The sequence below is a fragment of the Equus asinus genome, chromosome 29 (genome assembly GCF_041296235.1).
Source record: "Equus asinus isolate D_3611 breed Donkey chromosome 29, EquAss-T2T_v2, whole genome shotgun sequence".
NCBI classification, from domain to species: domain Eukaryota; kingdom Metazoa; phylum Chordata; class Mammalia; order Perissodactyla; family Equidae; genus Equus; species Equus asinus.
In genome coordinates, this window is record NC_091818.1 from 26,157,702 (window position 1) to 26,176,171 (window position 18,470).

The 18,470-nt window shown below is 43.4% G+C and overlaps 1 protein-coding gene across 1 annotated transcript in view; it reads left to right on the forward strand.

The window, feature by feature from the left end:
- PIP4K2A (phosphatidylinositol-5-phosphate 4-kinase type 2 alpha) overlaps positions 1–18,470 on the forward strand; it is a 164,712-nt gene that overhangs the window by 108,747 nt on the left and 37,495 nt on the right. The window contains exon 4 of the mRNA XM_014865043.3: positions 7,675–7,827. Coding sequence (XP_014720529.1) covers positions 7,675–7,827 — 153 coding nt within the window. The remainder of the gene's footprint in view (positions 1–7,674; positions 7,828–18,470) is intronic.

Consider the following 18,470-nt stretch of genomic DNA (forward strand, 5'->3'; position numbering starts at 1 on the left):
AGCCCTAGAACTTCAATTTTTGTCAGACAGTTCATTTTATCCCCAACTCCCCAGCAAGCCTAGGAGCATCCTAAGAAGTAGCATTTGCTGGCTAGAACGTGTCCACTGCACTGAACTGAGAGCACCCACAATGTTACCTCACTCACCCAGAGACGGCGCAGGGTCTGCCCCTGGCACAGTGGGTCCCCTCAGGGTGGTGAGTGTGCTCTGGGGACTTGCAAACAGAATGTTTGGGCCACTCCTAAACGCCTGTGTACTGTATGATTGCGTGTAGATGAAATGTCCAGAATAGGCAAATCTGTAAGACAGGAAGTAGATTAGTGGTCTCCTGTTGGGGGAGTGGGGAGAGGGATGGGAGTAACTGCTAACGGGTGTGAGGTTTCCTTTTGAGGAGATGAAAATGTTCTAACATTCATTGTGGGAATGGTTGTTTAACTTTGTAAATGTACTAAGACCATTGATTTGTACACTTTAAATAGGTGAATTGTATGGTGTGTGAATTACCTCTCAGTAAAGCCGTTAAGAAAGAAGAATGTTTGGGTTTAAGATCAGTTTATATTCAATATGAAACTTTTGTTTCCCTCCACCACTGGTTTTGGATGCCTTTTTCTTGAGGGTAGGAGTTATGATAACAGTATTTCCATTTAGAACAAATGAATTTAAGGAATTACATAGTTTGTCATATGAAACTGTTAAATGTGTGGAAGAAAAGGGTAGCGATGAATAGAGCATGTTTTTTGCTGTTTGTTTACAATTGTCATTGGATTTTTTCCCCCCAAACTAATAGCAAGTCTTTGTCTATTTCCCATGTCTCTACCAACTGAATATTACAGTTACTGAGCTGTTACTATTACTGAATAGTAACTATCTTAAAATTCAAAATCTGGGATTCTGAACCTCTCAGTTCAAAAGTGTGAGTGTGCAAAACATGGTACTCTGTGGGTATTTGGGGTCAAAGTAGTAATTACTGAATAATTGGGAGAGCAAGAAGGAAACCTCGAGACCATGAAGTCCAACTGTCTTTCTTTGCAGATAATCAGATAACAGAGTAAGGGGCGGGCTCTCCTCGCCCTTGACTTCTAACTCATTCTGTTTCCACCACCCATGCTGAGACCCGATAGCCTGAACAGGATAGAAAAGGTGGTAAAGGAGCCCACGAGTCACCGCTGTGGGCAGGGGAGGGAACAAGACGCCAGATCAGATTTCTGTTACATCTGTATTTTAAATGTGGCAAACGCCTTGGAAGGCTCCGCATTGAGTGGGATTGTGGATTTCGTGGTATCCCAGCATGTTACACAGATGACTTCCATGACTGTCAGTTCCAGGCTTGCTTTGCCAAACCTGCCTCTCTGCCTCGAGGTAGCAGAGGCCCCACTTCCGGCTCCCTGGGCCTTCCCTCTCCTGTACCTTCAAATTTGTTCGCATCTTTGGCCGGCCAGCCTACTTTCCTTCCTCCTCCCTCTCGGGAAGGAGTTGCCCCAGCTTCTTCCCCCCACCGCCCCCCCCCCCCCCCCCCCCCCGTCCTTTTTACTTCCTTTGGAGAGCTGTCCTACCCTCTGTCATCCCTCCCTGTCTTTGGCTGGAGAGGATGCTGGGAGGTGAGCAGGGGACAAGGATAGAAGGAAGCCCTTGTGGGTTAGGAAGTTTCAGCTTGAAACTTCTTTGTATAAAGTTTGAAACCCTCTTTTAAAAATACAAGTGGTTATTATTGAAGCCTGTAGAAAGTAACCTGTAAAAGTGAAGGGAGGGTGTGTAGCTCTCCATTTTCACTGGGTACAAACCAGAGGCTTGGCCAGGGTGGGGGAAAAACAAATCAAGAGCAAATTGGAAGAAGTTATTCTATAAGACATTCTTCATTTTTATCTTACCAGCTTACAGAATAATTTGTTAATATTGGGCTGTACTTCTCATCTTCCAATTTGAAATTTATTAATAAGAGCTACCATTTATTGTGTTACTATATCCCAGGCACTATCACTAAAACTGTATTATCTAATTAAACCCCCAAACAAACTTATTCTTATTATCATCATCATCATTATCACCTTTCTACAGATATGGGAACTGAGGCACAAAATGCTTAAATAACTACCCCAAATCACCCAGTCTGGACTTCTTAAGCTCCCATGTCTGACGCCATGCTCTCCTGCCTTCTAGCTTCGTCATCAGCACTGTTTGGAACTTGAAAGGCTGTCGGGCCTCTGCTCATGGCAATATGAACCTGAGGAAATATGAATAAACTAAATAAAGGATGAAGAAACTAGACTTCACATGGAGAGATGGTTGTGATGTTCAGGACATTCTGTGAATGTATACCTAATGGGTTTGTGAATGTGTTCTCTTCTGATGGTTTCTAGACTTGGGGAGGTGTATTAGGACGTTTCAGAAGACCAGCAGACGATTTCACACATTGAATAAGCCCTTGATTGCCTTTGTCTTCTGTTGTGACTTTGACCCAAAATGTCCACGTTCACACTTTTGAACTGAGAGGTTCAGAATCCCAGATTCTGAACATGGAACTGTCTCAGCTTTGTCTTGGATAAGGAATTTGTTTTCTAATGAAAGTAGATCTCTCCAAACCCTGGGTGGATTTCATCCGGTAATTTTATCTGAGAGCTTGCTCATAAAGACAGGCAGGTAAAGGTAAGCATTCCTGAAAGTGAATATTTTGCTTTGGAAATGGGGGCTATCTTGAAGATGACTATACCAACCCTACAAATGGTGCTTTTTCGGCCGTGGGTTGGATCAAGTCTTCATCTCAGACTTGCCCTTTTACATTAAGTGGTTAAGATGAGAAAGAATTTTTTTAAATGATGCCTTCAGCAAGACCTTCTTTCTTCCATGCAATCTTGTTCTAACTTGCAAATTTTGTCTTAACTTCTTTTTCTCTGCCCCTCGCACCTTCCCCCACACATTTAATGTTATAGAAGTAACCCAGAATTCAGCATCCGCAGTGTAAAAGGTTACTCCTTTCAGCCTTGGCATTCTTTGCTAAGAAAACTCATACAGTTGTAAGCAGGGAAAGACAGAGGATGGAACAGTCTTCTGAAGATAAAAGCCAGTGAGCAAAAGAGAATGAACACCTCCAGCTATTCTTAGAACACGTGAGTTAATTAAAACAGACATGATGAACTGTGCCACGTGGTCAGAAATGTGAAGAATTCTCAGGATTGACATTCCCACAGGATTGTAGGAAATGGTAGGTGCTGGGCATCTTTCAGCCCTGTCTTTGCGCCGCATGGATTGTCTGACTCTATTTGGCCACACATAGTGTTCCTGTCCCAAAGCCTTGTTGCCTTGAGAGAAGACAGCTCCAACTCCTACCCACCCCAGTTAAAATCGAGTAATGAACAGCCCTAGAATGAGTCAAGATAGATTTGCACACATGTTAATAAAGGCGTAAATTAAGGACTCTGGGCTGTGTTTGCATTGAGGCTGTTATTGATATTTTTACATGTCTTACTTGGCAAAATGGAAAACATAAAGACAGGTTTGGTTTTGTGCCAGCTGGCTCACGCTCTAGCTTGTGATTAGAAGGTGTTTGTCACCACGGAAGAATCTTTCTCAGTGATCCCATTGTAACGCCCACCAGACTGGAGTCCAGGCAGGGAGGCAGCAATGGCGGGAGGGATGGAGGCTCTGGGCAAGGCCCAGCAGGACCTCCCTCCATGTACTCCATCCCGCTCAGATGTTGAAGAACTGAGACGGGCAAGTCATTTCCGCTCTCTAGGTCCCTGTTTTCTTATCTGTAAATTGAGTGGTTTGGAATAATCTCCAAGGTTGCTTCCGACTGTAGTGCTCTTTGATTATGAGATTTATTTACTTATTTAATCTTGGCCCCAATGTCCTAAACCATCATTATGCCCCTCCTGAGATGATGGTTGGACTCTCTTCTGACTGCTCTTTTGTTGGGAGACACATTGACTCACCTTCTGACGTCTACACTCTCCAGCGGTTGCTGGGGCAGTGTGCCCTGCCTTCAGGTAAACACATTTTTGGAGTTACAGAAAGTCTGAGGTAGAGATGTAATTCAGCTCACACTCTCCCCTGGGCTTCTTCATGGCTTTACAGACCTGGAAACTGAGGCTCAAAGAGGCTAACTGACGTATCCAGGGGTTGATGAGTCATAGATGTTCTAGGTCCCAGACCAACACATTACACAGTACCGCCTTCACACACACACAAACAAGCAATTCTGCTTTATTTCAAAGGCCACAAAAAGTCTGTGATTACAGTGTTAAGTAATGGCAAAAGTTTCGTCTTGTCTTTGTAAACTGCCCTTTTTGGTTACCTCAGAGAAAGTTTTAGGCAGCGCCTGTGGGCATATTGCTTGACTCCACTGTACTCCAGTTTCGTTATCTTCAAATGGGAAAATGCACCCGGCTTTTCCTCTCCCAGGGAGGTCGTGAAAATAAATATGAAATAGTGAGTTGGATTTTTCCAGGCCTTAGAATCATTCCAAGGATCATGTATTTTGTGTAAAATTGCCTTTACCTCCCTGATTTTCTGCTTGTCTAAGGCTTTGAATAAATTAGATTCATATATTTTATGTTCATAGTGATTGTAAAAGATACATTCTAAATTTGGACAAATGTTTGTTCTTGACTTCAGTTTATTTGACAACTAAGAGCCTTAAAAAAATTTTTCCACACACTGGAAGTAGGTATTATGGGTTGAGACTACTCATGAGATTATTGAAGAATTGAGTTGGGGCAGAATCAAGATTCGAATTTGTAGGGTTTTCTATCCCAGGGCAATATAGGATGGCCCGTATCCTAGTGCCAAGTGTGTAAGAAATGATTCTCGGTGTCTTCAAAGCTGAAGGGAAAGGCAAAGAATTTGGAAAGCGGCCACATCTGAGCTAAGGAGTTACTACGTTATTTGACTATGCATTTCTAGCCCTTTACTTCATAAGTCCATATGTTGCCTTGAACATAGTCTCATTAAACATCTCTTTAAAGAATTAATACAGTGAATGCAGTGAATTATTATTCTTTGCTGTAAAGTTTCTCATGTTAACCAAACAGAGTTGGACAGAATATAATGGGAAAGGTGTTCATGCAGGTCAGTCTGTAATTATAACACACCTACTCCGCTTACAACACACAATAATAGACTGCGCACCTGAAAACACACATCACAGCCACAAATCAGTAAACTCTTGGTTCTCCCCTGTGGTCTGCAGACCCGCGGTGTCAGCATCATCTGCTGCTTCTAGTGCCCCGCCCCACACCTGCTGGGTCAGAATCTGCATTTTAACGTGATTCCCAGGTGATTCGGTTGCTCATTAAAGTCTGAGAAGCACTGACGATGCAGCTTTCAATTTTACTCTGTGCCATTGGCCTGGGATAGAACATTACTTTCCTATCTAATATGCCGAAGACAATGATCCGTGAAACTGGTGCGGCTGTAATTCTGGCCTTTGCCGAATACCGTTGTCCTTCACTATTTCCCACTCCCCCCAGAAATTACTTTACTCGTATTGTCAATTTTACAAAGTTTATAACCTGTTCTGCCTGGCTGTCGTAAAGTTGATTGTTCCTGCTTTGATTTTATGCCTGAAAGTAGTTTGTAATCTTACGATTCCTAGTGTTCTTGTTTTCTTTGGAATAACGTTTTGCAAATTAATGTTTAGGATGAAAAAGTAAGACTGTTATCCAAAAGCAATGATCGCTTTTTGGTAGGGTTTAAAACCCCAAAAGGGGTCATTCATTTTGATTTTCTTCCTTTTTATTCTTAGTAGGAAATAGTGTAAAGGAGAATTTTTTTTTTTCCTTTTTCTCCCCAAAGCCCTCTAGTACGTAGTTGTGTATTTTAGTTGTGGGTCCTTCTAGCTGTGGCATTGGGGATGCTGCCTCAGCATGGCCTGATGAGTGGTGCCACGTCCGCGCCCAGGCTCCGAACTGGCGAAACCCTGGGCCACGGCAGTGGAGCGCGCAAACTTAACCACTTGGCCACGGGGCTGGCACCAGGAGAAAATTTTTTGAGAATATTGCCATTTTCTTGTTCTCTTGTTAAGATAGCCATTTTCATCCTGAGAATCATTTTCATCATTCTCAATCTATCTAATGAATTTCAAGTGTCTTGAGAATAATTTAACACTCCCAAATCTTGCTATTTAAAGTCATTGGGAGTTACAGTGATTTTTTTTCTCCTTCTCTCTAGTTTTCTAATACACTAAGGAAAGCAGGTTCAGTTAATTGGCAGTGTTGGCTCTGCACTGGCCAAGTGCACCTGCTTGCATTCAGATCAAGGTGGACTAGCTCAGAAAGTCATAATACACTGCAGTGGTGCCAGGGCCCATTTCCAATGCCTTGGAAATGAGAGTGAGCTCATAGGCCACTTCCCTCAGCACTCGAAGGACCTCCATGAGCCACTCTGCCTCTGCAATGCAGTTATACTTCCTATGACTAGATGGTGTTGGATTTCATCCAGAAAGGAAGGAAAGGGTTGAGAGCCTTGAGTGTACTAGAAGGAAAGGGAACTCTTTCCTTGAAAATCCGTAAAGCCCGATATCACCTACCTCTCTAATGATATCTGTGTCCCTCTGCTAGACAGCATTTGGCTCACGGGGGCTTTGAATGCCCACTTTTAGGGAGGAAGTTGAGAGCAAGTGCCTTGCCTTTGACTCCCTTGTACACAATCCAGTGGGGCCAGGCAGGAAAGGAAAGCCAGTACTGAAGAACACAGGTGGCAGAGGGGAAGAGCAGGCTTCTTAGACGCTAGGTGTTTGCTCGTCCCAGTCATCTGGGTGACCAGGAAAGAAGGTTGGGGGACAAGGGAGGGGCTTCCTGGAGGCTCTAAGAAAACAGGAATTTCAGAGTCATGTGTGAGAAAAGGGTAGACTTACCTAGCTAGAATGTCAACAGCATGAGCCAGATACTGGAAGGAAATGGTGCGGGAAGAGCCCCTGCTCAGAGCCCCTCCTGTCCACCCTCCAGGATATTAGTCATTCTCAAAAATGACTGATGGGGGCATGGACAGTGGACCAAGCAGAATCTTCTGAGGAGCTGTTCTAGAATTCACCCGCTCAGGCTCCTCCCAGGGCACACTATAGGCAGCGTAGGTGACTTATCCAGTCGTTTACTAGTTGAGAACTTGGGTTCTGAGCCAGCCACACTGGAGATGGAATTCTAGCTCTTCGAATTCCTAGCTGTGTGACCTTTGCCCAAGTATTAAACCTTTCTGATCCCCATCTCCTTATCTGTAAAATGATGATGCTATTAATAGTAACCGTTTCATGGGGAGGTGGTCAGAACTGGGAGAAATACTTTCTGCCTAATGCTTGGCGGAATACCTGTCATATGAGGAAAGAGTCAGTGAATATCAAATTTTCTTTCATGATTGGAACCTAATTTCATTCAGAGGAAAATTTGAGCTCTTGTCCAACTCAGAAGAGACCAAGGTGAACAAAACAATTTTGATTGTAATTCTAGACGTCAGCCTACTTTAAGGACATTAAGAATCACAGTACCTACCCAAGCTGTTTTCATTTCATTTGAAAGACTAGCAATTTGCGTTATGATGAATATAAAATGTTGTCACTCTGCTTACCAATTTCTTCCAAACACAAATGTTTTCGAAAACTTGTGATGACAACAAATTACCCAGAAATCAGAAAGCCATGTCTTTAACCGGTTCTCTCCCCTCCTCCCATCTCATCCCAACGGGAAGAACTCCTTGACCAGGAGCGCGCCGCTTCCCAACGACTCCCAGGCGCGGAGCGGAGCTCGCTTCCACACTTCCTGCGACAAGAGATACGTCATCAAGACCATCACGAGTGAAGATGTGGCCGAAATGCACAACATCCTGAAGAAATACCACCAGGTAATTTTTCTTTATCTTTATTTGAAACTCTGAGAAGGTCAACATTCATGACTAATTATTATCAAGGCCAAAGATTTAAATATGTAGTTAGGCAATGAGGAGAACGCATTTGACATCTCCTCTAGCTGGGTTTTTTTAAATTACTGTGGCCAGATGACTGACAGTTCACATTTAGGGATGCTTATACGATGAAGGTCACTAGTTATATTTATATAACACTTTTAATCTAAATGCTCCTGAAATAATAGTTTTAATGATTACCCTTCTAATTTCAAAATCACTCAGCTTAAGATCTGGCACCGTTTCAGAAGTGCTGCCCGTGCCAGAAGTTGGGTGTTGATTTCTGAGTATTTCTCCATTGGACACCTCCAAATCCTATCCTGCTTTCGCTGGTCTCTTCCTATCCTGGCCCCAGAAAGGCCCACCCCCACTCACAGTCTCCTGCGAGAAAGTTCTCTGATTTTAGGAAGTGGGTGTTTGTCTGCTTCCTGCCTCCCTTTACCCCTCAGCACCACCTTTTCATGATCGCCTGGGGATAAAATGAAAGAGCCCTTGGGAGCTGTGCGCTCTCTCTCTAATGGAATAAACGCTAGCACAAGTTTGCTGGTGGAGCACCTGTTTGCAGGCCCTGGCGCTGAGCTGTGAGGGGCCCTTCTTACTGTGGACTCGTAAGAGCGTGAAGTCCAGTGTGTGACAATCCTCGCTTCAAACCCCAGCCCTCTCTCCTGCTCACCATGCGACTCTGAGACTTTGAAGCCTCAGTGTCTTCATTTATGCCATGGAGAGAATAACACCACCCAGCTATGGAGTCCTGAAGATTAATCGGGAGACTGTAGCCGGGTACTTACTTAGCACAGTGTCTGCCACACATGGAGGCGGTCAGTACGTGGTGGTGGTCGTCGTCATCGTCAAGTTGTACAAATAATCAGTAACAACGGGTCATCTTGAGACATTGTAGTCTTATGGCATGAATAGGACCATTGCTTGCAACGTCGCAGGAATCGTCTTATGGACTGATGTTTAAACCACATGCGCTAACATGCACATGCGCGCACATGCTTTTCAAGTCCTGCTTCGTTTTTTTACCTAAATAGCTCTGAATCCCCCTCAGAGGTGAAGATTGACTGTCGCAGAGGATATTCAAAATAAAGTGCTGAGGACCCGGACTGCCTTCACCAAAGGTTAACTAAAGGGTTCTCAGAGTGTTTAAACAAGCGCATTATTAAGTATCGGCCTCTCAAAGTGGTGCTTTGAAGGCACTGCCCGTTTGGGTTTGTGAGCTCGGAGATGTCTGACAGTCAGCTTCCTTCTTCGCGGTCATGCTTTACGCTCTAACATCCTGGATTATTTCTTGACAGTTACTTATTCCTCCAGATTTTGCAAGGTGATCAATTGCGTTTTTGCCTGCAGCGAAGTCTATAAAGGTCTTTGAGCTATATTCTGTTTCTGGAAACTCGGGACTTCCCCTAATTTGTTTTCTAAAAACATCAGTCAGCCTGTAAATTCGTTTAACATCGAATAAATCTTTCATAACATCTCTTCCTTTTGCGATTTGTTCTGCAGGACTTACGCTATTGTGTCTTACAAAGGAAATGTTACTGTGCCGGTTGGTGCCTGTGAGGGTGAGCACCCCAAGGCACCGGCTTCTGAATGAATTGAATTACAGGATGCAGCTTTTAACCACGTGCCTTTTGGACTGTCTGCTGTTTCATTCTTTCCCTCTGGCACTTAATGTCATACTTACGCATTCTTTTTATACTTTCTTTAAATTGTTTCAGAACTTGCAAAGCAAAGTGATACCTCAGTGACTGATAAAGACATGTTATTCTGATAAATGGCTATCATACCATTCTAATACAATGTGACTGTATTCATATGTCAACTTCTTGATGACAGCTTTGCGTTCAGAATTTTTTTTTTTTTAAGATTTTATTTTTTCCTTTTTCTCCCCAAAGCCCCCTGGTACATAGTTGTGTATTCTTCGTTGTGGGTTCTTCTAGTTGCGGCATGTGGGACGCTGCCTCAGCGTGGTCTGATGAGCAGTGCCATGTCCGCGCCCAGGATTCGAACCAACGAAACACTGGGCCGCCTGCAGCGGAGCGCGCGAACTTAACCACTCGGCCACGGTGCCAGCCCCGCGTTCAGAATTTTTTGACTTTGCGGAAGTCACAGTTTGAGATGTTTCCTCTGGGGTAGTTACTGTAACCTAACATGCAGATGTGATGTAACATCAGTATTACATGAAGTACATTGGGGATCAAAATAAGCCTGTTGACATGCTTCAGGGCTTTCTTAGTACTAAAGAGCTCCTTTCTTTTCAACTACACAAAATAGTGATTTTCTTGGTGTTCTTTATCCAGAGATGTCTCATTTGACCAACATCTGTGTTTTTCTTTCTTTTTAGAAATATTATTTTAAATACAATTTAAAGGGTCTTTCTGATTGAGAATCACCATTATCAATACAATTTATTTAAAGGACACTAAGTCGGAAGTCAGGAGACACAGATTCTAGCTTGTTATGAGCTGGTTCCTCTGAACCTCACTTTCCCCATCTGCATCTCCTTCATTCATTCATCTCTTGATGTATGTCCTCTTGGTCTAATTCCAGAAAGGATGTAAGGTGGTCTTCAAAGTCTGAAATACGAGATAGAATAAATGGAAGAAAAGGGAGGCGGGGATGATGACACAAAATGGAGCCTGGAATGAGCCTAAAACGTCCTGTCCTGGTGACGGGCATGCTGGCTACGTGGAGGGCCACTTGTTCGACCCCAGTGTCCTAGTAGCCAAACTGGAAAGGGAAACGTTTTTTTTTTTGAGGAAGATTAACCCTGAGCTAACATCTGCTGGCAATCCTCCTCTTTTTGCTGAGGAGGACTGACCCTGAGCTAACATCCGTGCCCATCTTCCTCCACTTTTTATATGTGGGACACCTGCCACTGCATGGCTTGCCAAGCGATGCCATGTCTGAATCCGGGATGCGAACCAGTGAACCCTGGGTCGCCGAAGCATAACGTGCGCACATAAGCACTGTTCCACCAGGCTGGCCCCTGGAAAAGGAAACTTGAATAAGCCAGTTACACAGCTCCTTGCCTGAAAAGCCAAATGAGCCAGCTGTTAAGGAGGAATGTTACTGTTCTTGGTGCTAAGATCAGACGGGGTACCTCTCTGGCCTGCTCCACAGAGAGGACATGTGACAGATAAACATCATCCTTGCAGCCAGCCATGTAACACCCAAGAATCTCATAGAACTTTGAAAGAAAATCATGACTATGGGCTGCTGAAACCACACTAACATATCATTTGCGTTGAGTCAATGCAGTTGCGCCCAGGGAGGCTGCCCGGCGCCCCGGCTCCCCTGCGCTCCGCCAGTCTGGTTTCTACCAGGCGGGTTTTGAATGTTCTGCAAGCTTCTCTTCTCATAGGGCTGCTTTCAAACAAGGTGTTGATGAGTGTTACACAGCGGTGTGCTCAGCCTTGTGCATCCTCGGGTGTAGCTATTCCATGCGATCAGACGCAGGCCTCGCCGTCTGTAATCAGGAGTGGTCCTTCCCAGCTTTGTCATCCTCTGTTGCAGTCAGTGATGCTCAGAGGCATTGAGGTGGATATTAGACCTTTTCTTCCTATTTTCAATAGGCCTGATTACTTTTAGGATTTATTTCTTGTCTTATAAGTTTTCTGTCTCCTGCTTTGGTGGTGGCTGTCAGTTTTGCTCTTTGTTGCTTTGGCCTTCTGATTTCCTGTGCTTCTGAACTGCCCCGTCTGCACAGGTAATCAGTCTTGTTCCAATCGCGTATCAAAGGATGGGACAGGCCCTTAGGGCGTCTCCTATGGAGTCAACTGGTTGGACTTTCTGGCAGCTTTGGTTACCCGATGGCCCTTTGACTTCTCTGTTTCCTTCTCTTTCATTGTTTTTTGTTTTAATGAAATATATCCAGCTGCAGGTATATTCTGGAAGGTTAAAATTACCACAGTCCCAGCCTCTGGGGAAGTGGCACATTGCTAGATATTTGAATAAATTCTCCCTGTGGTTAGTTTTCTGAGAGCCAACCTCACCCGCGGTGCGGTGTGGGAGGTGGTTCCTAGCATGGATGCTGGAGCTGGCTGAGGCCTTCAAATCTCAGTGCCGCTGACCAGCTGTGTGACCTTGGGCAGGCTACCTAACCTCTCTACACCTGCTTCTCCATCTATAAAAGTTGGATGCTGGTCCCTCCTTCATTTGATGTTGTGCTAATTAAGTGAACTGACATTTATAAGCTGCTCAGAACGGTGTCGGGCTATGATAAGTGCTGTATAAATGATTGAATAAGATCATTAAATACTGTTCTACTCCGTTTCCTGCCTCCCAGTGTTGAAATCGTGAACTCTTTCAATCCACTAGGGGGCCTGGTTTCTGGGTGCGTGGCACTGACGCAGAATTAGGAAGATTCGAACCGTAAGGGGTTAGATTTTTGTCCCAAGCCCCAGCATCTTGCCTTAGTCTGTATGTGCTACCCAAATCCTACCCTTATTTCCATTCTGTACCAAAAAAGGACGACATCATCTCTCAGACCAACAGAAAATTCATATGAAGCAGAGCAAACGTTTATAAGTCTCTTTTCCTTTATTTGGTTTTTCTCTTTCTTATAGTTGGGAAAGCAACTTAATGTTTTGGTGTAAATACCCTTTTCTTCAAATTTCTGCTAGGCTAGAACAAACTCAGGTCTTATAAATGATGGTTATCAACTGATTAGCTAGACAATGTCAGAAGAGCATTCACAAAGGAAAAAATGAGCAAGACACTACATAAATTTCTTATTTCTCCTCAATTGACTGATTTTTTTCCCACTGACCTGAATTCCTTGGGTGTGTGGGTATCATGTAGCTTCAGGCTTAATTAAAATTAAGAGTCAACATCAGTAAAATTTTAGAAGTTTCAGGAGTGAGAACAAGTTACAATGTAGATGATGAAGAAATGCCTTAAGAAAGTGACATTAAGAATATGTTTGAGGTATTTGAAATACAGGGTTTAAATTTATTTGTTCTTTTATTTCAAAGTGCCTGAATTCATAAATCAATAAAATTGATAAAGTAACTTAAAAATCCTTTCTTATCCTTTGTATTTGGGAGACGATGAGTTAATTTTAGCTTAATCTAGAAGTTATGGTTAAAATTCTGAACTCCTTATTGAATAAGCTAGCTGGTACCTCAAATTTCAGTAAACGATTTTAGGGTGAACACTTGACTTTTTTGGACCCTCCTTGGAGTACACCTTTTTATCCTCCCATGAGGGACTGTGGTGTTGGCATTATCATTTGAAGAATGAGCCACGAATAGAGGAAGACTTGAGAAAATAGGCACCATAAAAGCCAAAAATTAAAATTAAAAAATCGGGAGTGTGGGGGGCCAGCCCTGTGGCTGAGTTGTTAAAGTTCCATGCGCTCTGCTTCAGTGGCCCGGGTTTGCAGGTTTTGATCCCAGGCGCAGACCTACTCCACTCATCAGCCATGCTGTGGAGACATACCACATACAAAGTAGAAGAAGACTGGCACAGATGTTAGCTCAGGGCTAATCCTCCTCAAGCAAAAAAAAAAAAAATTGGGAGTGTGGTGCTGAAAGAGGAAAAAATTACACCGTCCATCAGTGCTTCTCAAACTTTGATTATAGACAGAACACCCAAGCATCCTGTGAAAACGCAGATTCTGACTTGGTAGATCTGGGGTGCATGTGAGATGCTGCATTTCTCTCACGCTCCCAGGTGATGCTGATGAAGTCCTGTAAGAAGCAGGGCAGTCCCTGTGTTCTAGAACAGGAGAAACATTTGGCTTTTTTGTTCCCTATCTGGAGGAGAGGTCAACTGAAATTTGACAAGTACGTTCAAGTTTTAAGTCTCTAAGTACCATAGGACTATGTGACTACAGGTGAGGTCCCCACAGGGACTCTCTGCTGTCAGAAGCTGGAGACACATTTCTTGCTTTTCTCTTAGAAATGTCAGGAAGGTGTTTGCCATCTCCAGGGTCCACTTTGCAGACAGGGAGTCACCGCTTGCTAAGGGCACCTTTGAAGCCCTCTGTCCCAGCGTCCTTGTCATTTGTTCCCCAGGTTTCCAGGGGGGGTCCCCAGCCGCCTCACCAGCACGCATTTTCTGCTACAGTTTTTCTCCAGTTTCTGGAAATTCTGTCGTCCTTTTGTCAGTATACCTCGCCTGTGTCCTCCGATCTCTCCTTCTCTATATAGCTTCTCCAACAGCTATATATTTGACGTTCTGTTTCTGGCCTCCATGTCACTTAACTTTTCTTTGCCGTTTTCCTTCTCCAAACATCTCTGCTCGATTCTGCGTCATTTCCTCATTAGTCGCAGTCCTGATTCTCTCTTCAACTATTCTAATCTGTTGTCTCACCTATTCAATGATTTTTTATTTTATTAATCATATTTTTCCTTCTAGAAGATCCATTTTTAAAAACCTGCCAATTCATTCCTCAGAGTTTCTTGTTATGTGCTCATCTCTGAAATCGCATCCTTTATTTCTTTAAGCATTTTTGCATTAAAGTTTTGTGTTTAAATTCTACTTCCAGTAGCCCTAAGCTCTACAGTTCCTGGCCGGAGCTTGTTGCCTCTTGTGTCTGCTGACTCGCAGCGGAGTGACTTGTACAAGCAGAAGCCCATGCACAGTTTGGGCTCAAGACTTGATTAGAGACCAAAGCCTATGTAGGGAAGAGGAAAGAAGTAGCATTGGACAGAGGGAGAAGTCGAACTGCCAACCAGGCCCACCAGGCCACAGCCAACCTGGTGGGGCACACTGGAGTCCTCGCCCGGAAGCTCCCGTGTTGGGCCAAAGGGACAGAAAGGCAGACCCAGAAGGAGGTCCCCACTGAAGGCTGTGGACCGCACGCCACAGCTGGGCGGCAGAGCCTCTCAAAGGTTATCACCCCGTTCTGCATATTCATTGTAGTCAATGAGTAAACGCCACATGTACTTATGATAGAGTATGTTTTACAGAGTCATTTCATCTTTGATGACACTGTTACTTCTGGGTCTTTATTATAGTGTAACAAACAGGATTAGGGACATCAGTGTTTGCATTCGGGTATATCTTTGTTATCTCAGTACTAAGAATGTTTATAAACAGTCCAGAGGAGTGTTTGTTCCTTTTAAATCTGGTTTTATTAAGTTTAAGAAAAGCAGTAAAGTTTTGTATTTACATTAGCTTCAATGTAGTCACCCTTACATTCTTTTTTGACTTCAAAACTATTCGAAACCAAAATAAATTATATTAGCTGACACTTGTAGACCATTCTCCCAAAACATCAAGTCAAGGAACGTTTGAATTATTTATTTATTTGGTCAGTGTACAACAAAGCAGTCCTTAATTTCAGGCTGGCTGACTTTCTTCCTCTCTCTCTCTCTTTCTTTCTTTTATGTCGAGTATGTTGTTGGAATGATCTGTAAACATAGCCAGAGGCACAAATAAGGATCACAGATAATTTAACCTTTCAAAAACATTAACTGAAACAAGACTTTACACTGCAGTATTAATTTGGTGCTATATTAAATTGTCACTTCAAGCCTCTAAAAAAAAGGGAGAAACATGATAATAACAGCAATTTCCAAAAGCCAACCCCCAGGTTCACACCATCCTGTGGAGATATAAATATTTATCTGTTGCGGTGCATCACTTAGAGTCTTCTCGGCTGAAACCTTCAGTCAGCTGTGAATCTGTTAATGGCATTTCATTTTGCATGAGAAAAGCAACAAATTGGGGATTCATAATACTTGTTATTCTTGTTGAGCGTCTGACAGCAAAGCAAACTGAGGTCTTGTGGCTGTTGGATTTCATAAGTTTTTAAAATTCTGATCTCACCACATCAGTTTATCATTGCATTACCGTTCTAACAAGCCCACGATTATAGAGGAAAAAGCTCTAAGGGAGACTTATGAAGAGGGAACATTTGGTTTTGCTGATGACACCATGGAATCATTGACAAGTAACTTTTTGAAAAAAAGACAGAAAAGTAAAATCTGGGGGCCGGCCCGGTGGAGCAGCAGTTAAGTTCGCGTGCTCTACTTCAGGGCCCGGGGTTCGCTGGTTCTGATCCCGGGTGCAGACCATTGGACCGCTTGTCAAGCCACGCTGTGGCAGGCGTCCCACATATAAAGTAGAGGAAGATGGGCACGGATGTTAGCTCAGGGCTAATCTTCCTCAACAAAAAGAGGACGATTGGTGGTGGTTGTTAACTCAGGGCTAATCTTCCTTAAAAAAAAAAAAAAGGTAAAATCTCTTAGTGTTGGAAACACAGGGTACAGACAAAACATTGTGAGCAAATATAAGCTTCTGAGAACATGCTTGAGAAAAACAGAAGCTGCTGCATGATAAATAGCAGAGCGAGGTGACATGAGGTGTCCAGCTATGAAAATGCAAAAGTGCAAAATACTTAATAAAAGCAGCATTTTAAAATGCAAACGTAGATGATGCAGTGAGTTTAACACTGAGAATCTGGACACTGACCCTAAGAATAACTGTGACTGAATCGCTCTGTATAGTAAGCATAATGAGAATTGATGGTTACCAAGTTCACTTTTTAAAAACTTGGGAGTCAATAGTCAGTGCCTATTCAGATGAACGCTGAGTGTCGTCCTGAGCTGCCACGCCAGGTGCCAGACAGAGCTTCTGTGTTGATGTGAGGGCAGAGCGTGGCTGCAGGTGACGGAGGGAAGTCAGCAGACTCGTCTGACTTCTAGAAGGGAATCTCCCAGGCTGCCCCAGGGCACTGCAGCTGTTGAGTCTGTAAACAGAGACATTAACATGGCAGACAGGGAACACCAGTGTTGATTCCGTCCTTCTTGCGGGCGCGTAGATAGCCTGGTAGCCACATCAAGGCAGTGGTTGAAAGTGAAAGAAATCTTGGTCCCTTTCTTAAAGAGTGACCCTCGGGATTAAATTGATATTTCTCCATTCCTGCAATCTAGAAATTAAACATGTAGAAGAGAGGAAGCAGAGATTGCTTAGATTGCCTTACGATCAAATCAACAATGTTAAAAAGAAATTAACAGATGCTGAGGATGTTTTCAAAAAAGGAAGGTGCTTATGCCAAATAATTGATTATTAAAGAAAGACATGCTGTTGTAGTGCCCCCAATACATCTTCTCTTATTTTTGAAGCATTTATTTACGTTATTTTGTTAATTTGTCGATGATGTTTAAGTTCTTGAAGGAAGAATGCTCAGAGTTCTGATCCTAAAATCAAGACATGTGAGAAATGTAATTTTTTAGTGTTTCTTTTATATTTACAAAAGTATTTGCTCACTTTATAAACAAATACGTACACACATACAAAAATATGTGTATGCACCCGTATTCATTTTCGGGAAGTCTTTATTCTATGGAGAGTATTTCTCAGAGGGCATTTTAGGAACATATCAGGTGCTCTTGGAAGTTTCCCTCCCTTACCCTTTCCTTCTGTCCTTATCCACCCGTTGCCCCAGGGCCTTGGTTTCTTCTTGCTCCTGCTGGAGTCACCAGCAGTCCCTTCTTTCCCATGTCCCTGATCTTCATGGTCTTCGCAAAACCCTATGTGCTAAGTGCTATTGTTACCCCCTTCTCCAAATGCAGAGACACAGAGAGGTTGAGTAATTCCCCCAAGGTCACACAGCTAGTGAATGTGGAGCTGGACTAAGAGGGCTCCCAGCGGCGTGATGTGGCTGAGTCGTGTTGAAAGCCCAGCCAGAGCTGTGGCCATCTCCCTGGTCGTGGGATTACCTCTAGCAGTATGTGCGGGTCGGAGTCCTTGTAGATGTGCCCACTGGTGTTAGAGTCTGTGCACAGCGTTCCCCAGGTCAGCTGGGGAAGAATTGAAAGGATTAGCATTCAGGCCTCTTTGTGTCACCTCCTACCTGCAGTGACACATATGCTACAGTACAGAGGTCCCTCACCCCTGGTGTTCAGAGACCCAGTGAAATGTTCCTCTACTAAAATGAAACAGTGTATTCTTTTCCCAGTGTTCCCACCTAGAAATTCAATGAATGGGTAGAATTTTCTTTTCTGCAAACTTTTGACACTTGAATGCTTTCTAAACCTTTGTCACCAACTGCTGCTTGTCAGTACTGGAATCTAATGTGAGAGATTTTAATAGGTTTGTGGATTTGTACATATTTCTATACTCAGGGTTTTGTTTTGTTTTGGTGAGGAAGATTGGCCCTGAGCTAACATCTGTGCCAATCTTTCTCTTTTTGCTTGAGGAAGATTGGCCCTGAGCTAACATCTGTGCCAATCTTTCTCTATTTTGTATGTGGGACACTGCCACAGCATGGCTTGATGAGCGGTGTGTAGGTCCACACGTGGGTTCTGAACCTACAAACCCTGGGCTGCCAAAGCAGAGTGCACGAACTTAACCACTACGTCACCGGGTCAGCCCCAAATACTCAGAAGTTTTCTGTTTATTCAATCTCTGTTTTTCAAGATGTTCATCCAAGAGCCTCCGAGTTGAGCCGTGCCTTTGAGGACGCGTACGTGTAGAAACTTGCTGATGAAGGAGACCTGATTTGTTATATTTTTTCTATGTAATAATTTATTTAATCTTAAAGATAGAGGAATGTAGAATGTTATCTGTATGGGTATTTTTCCTTGGGGAAAAAAAAGCTTGTCAGCCATTTCCTGTGTAGTATTTAG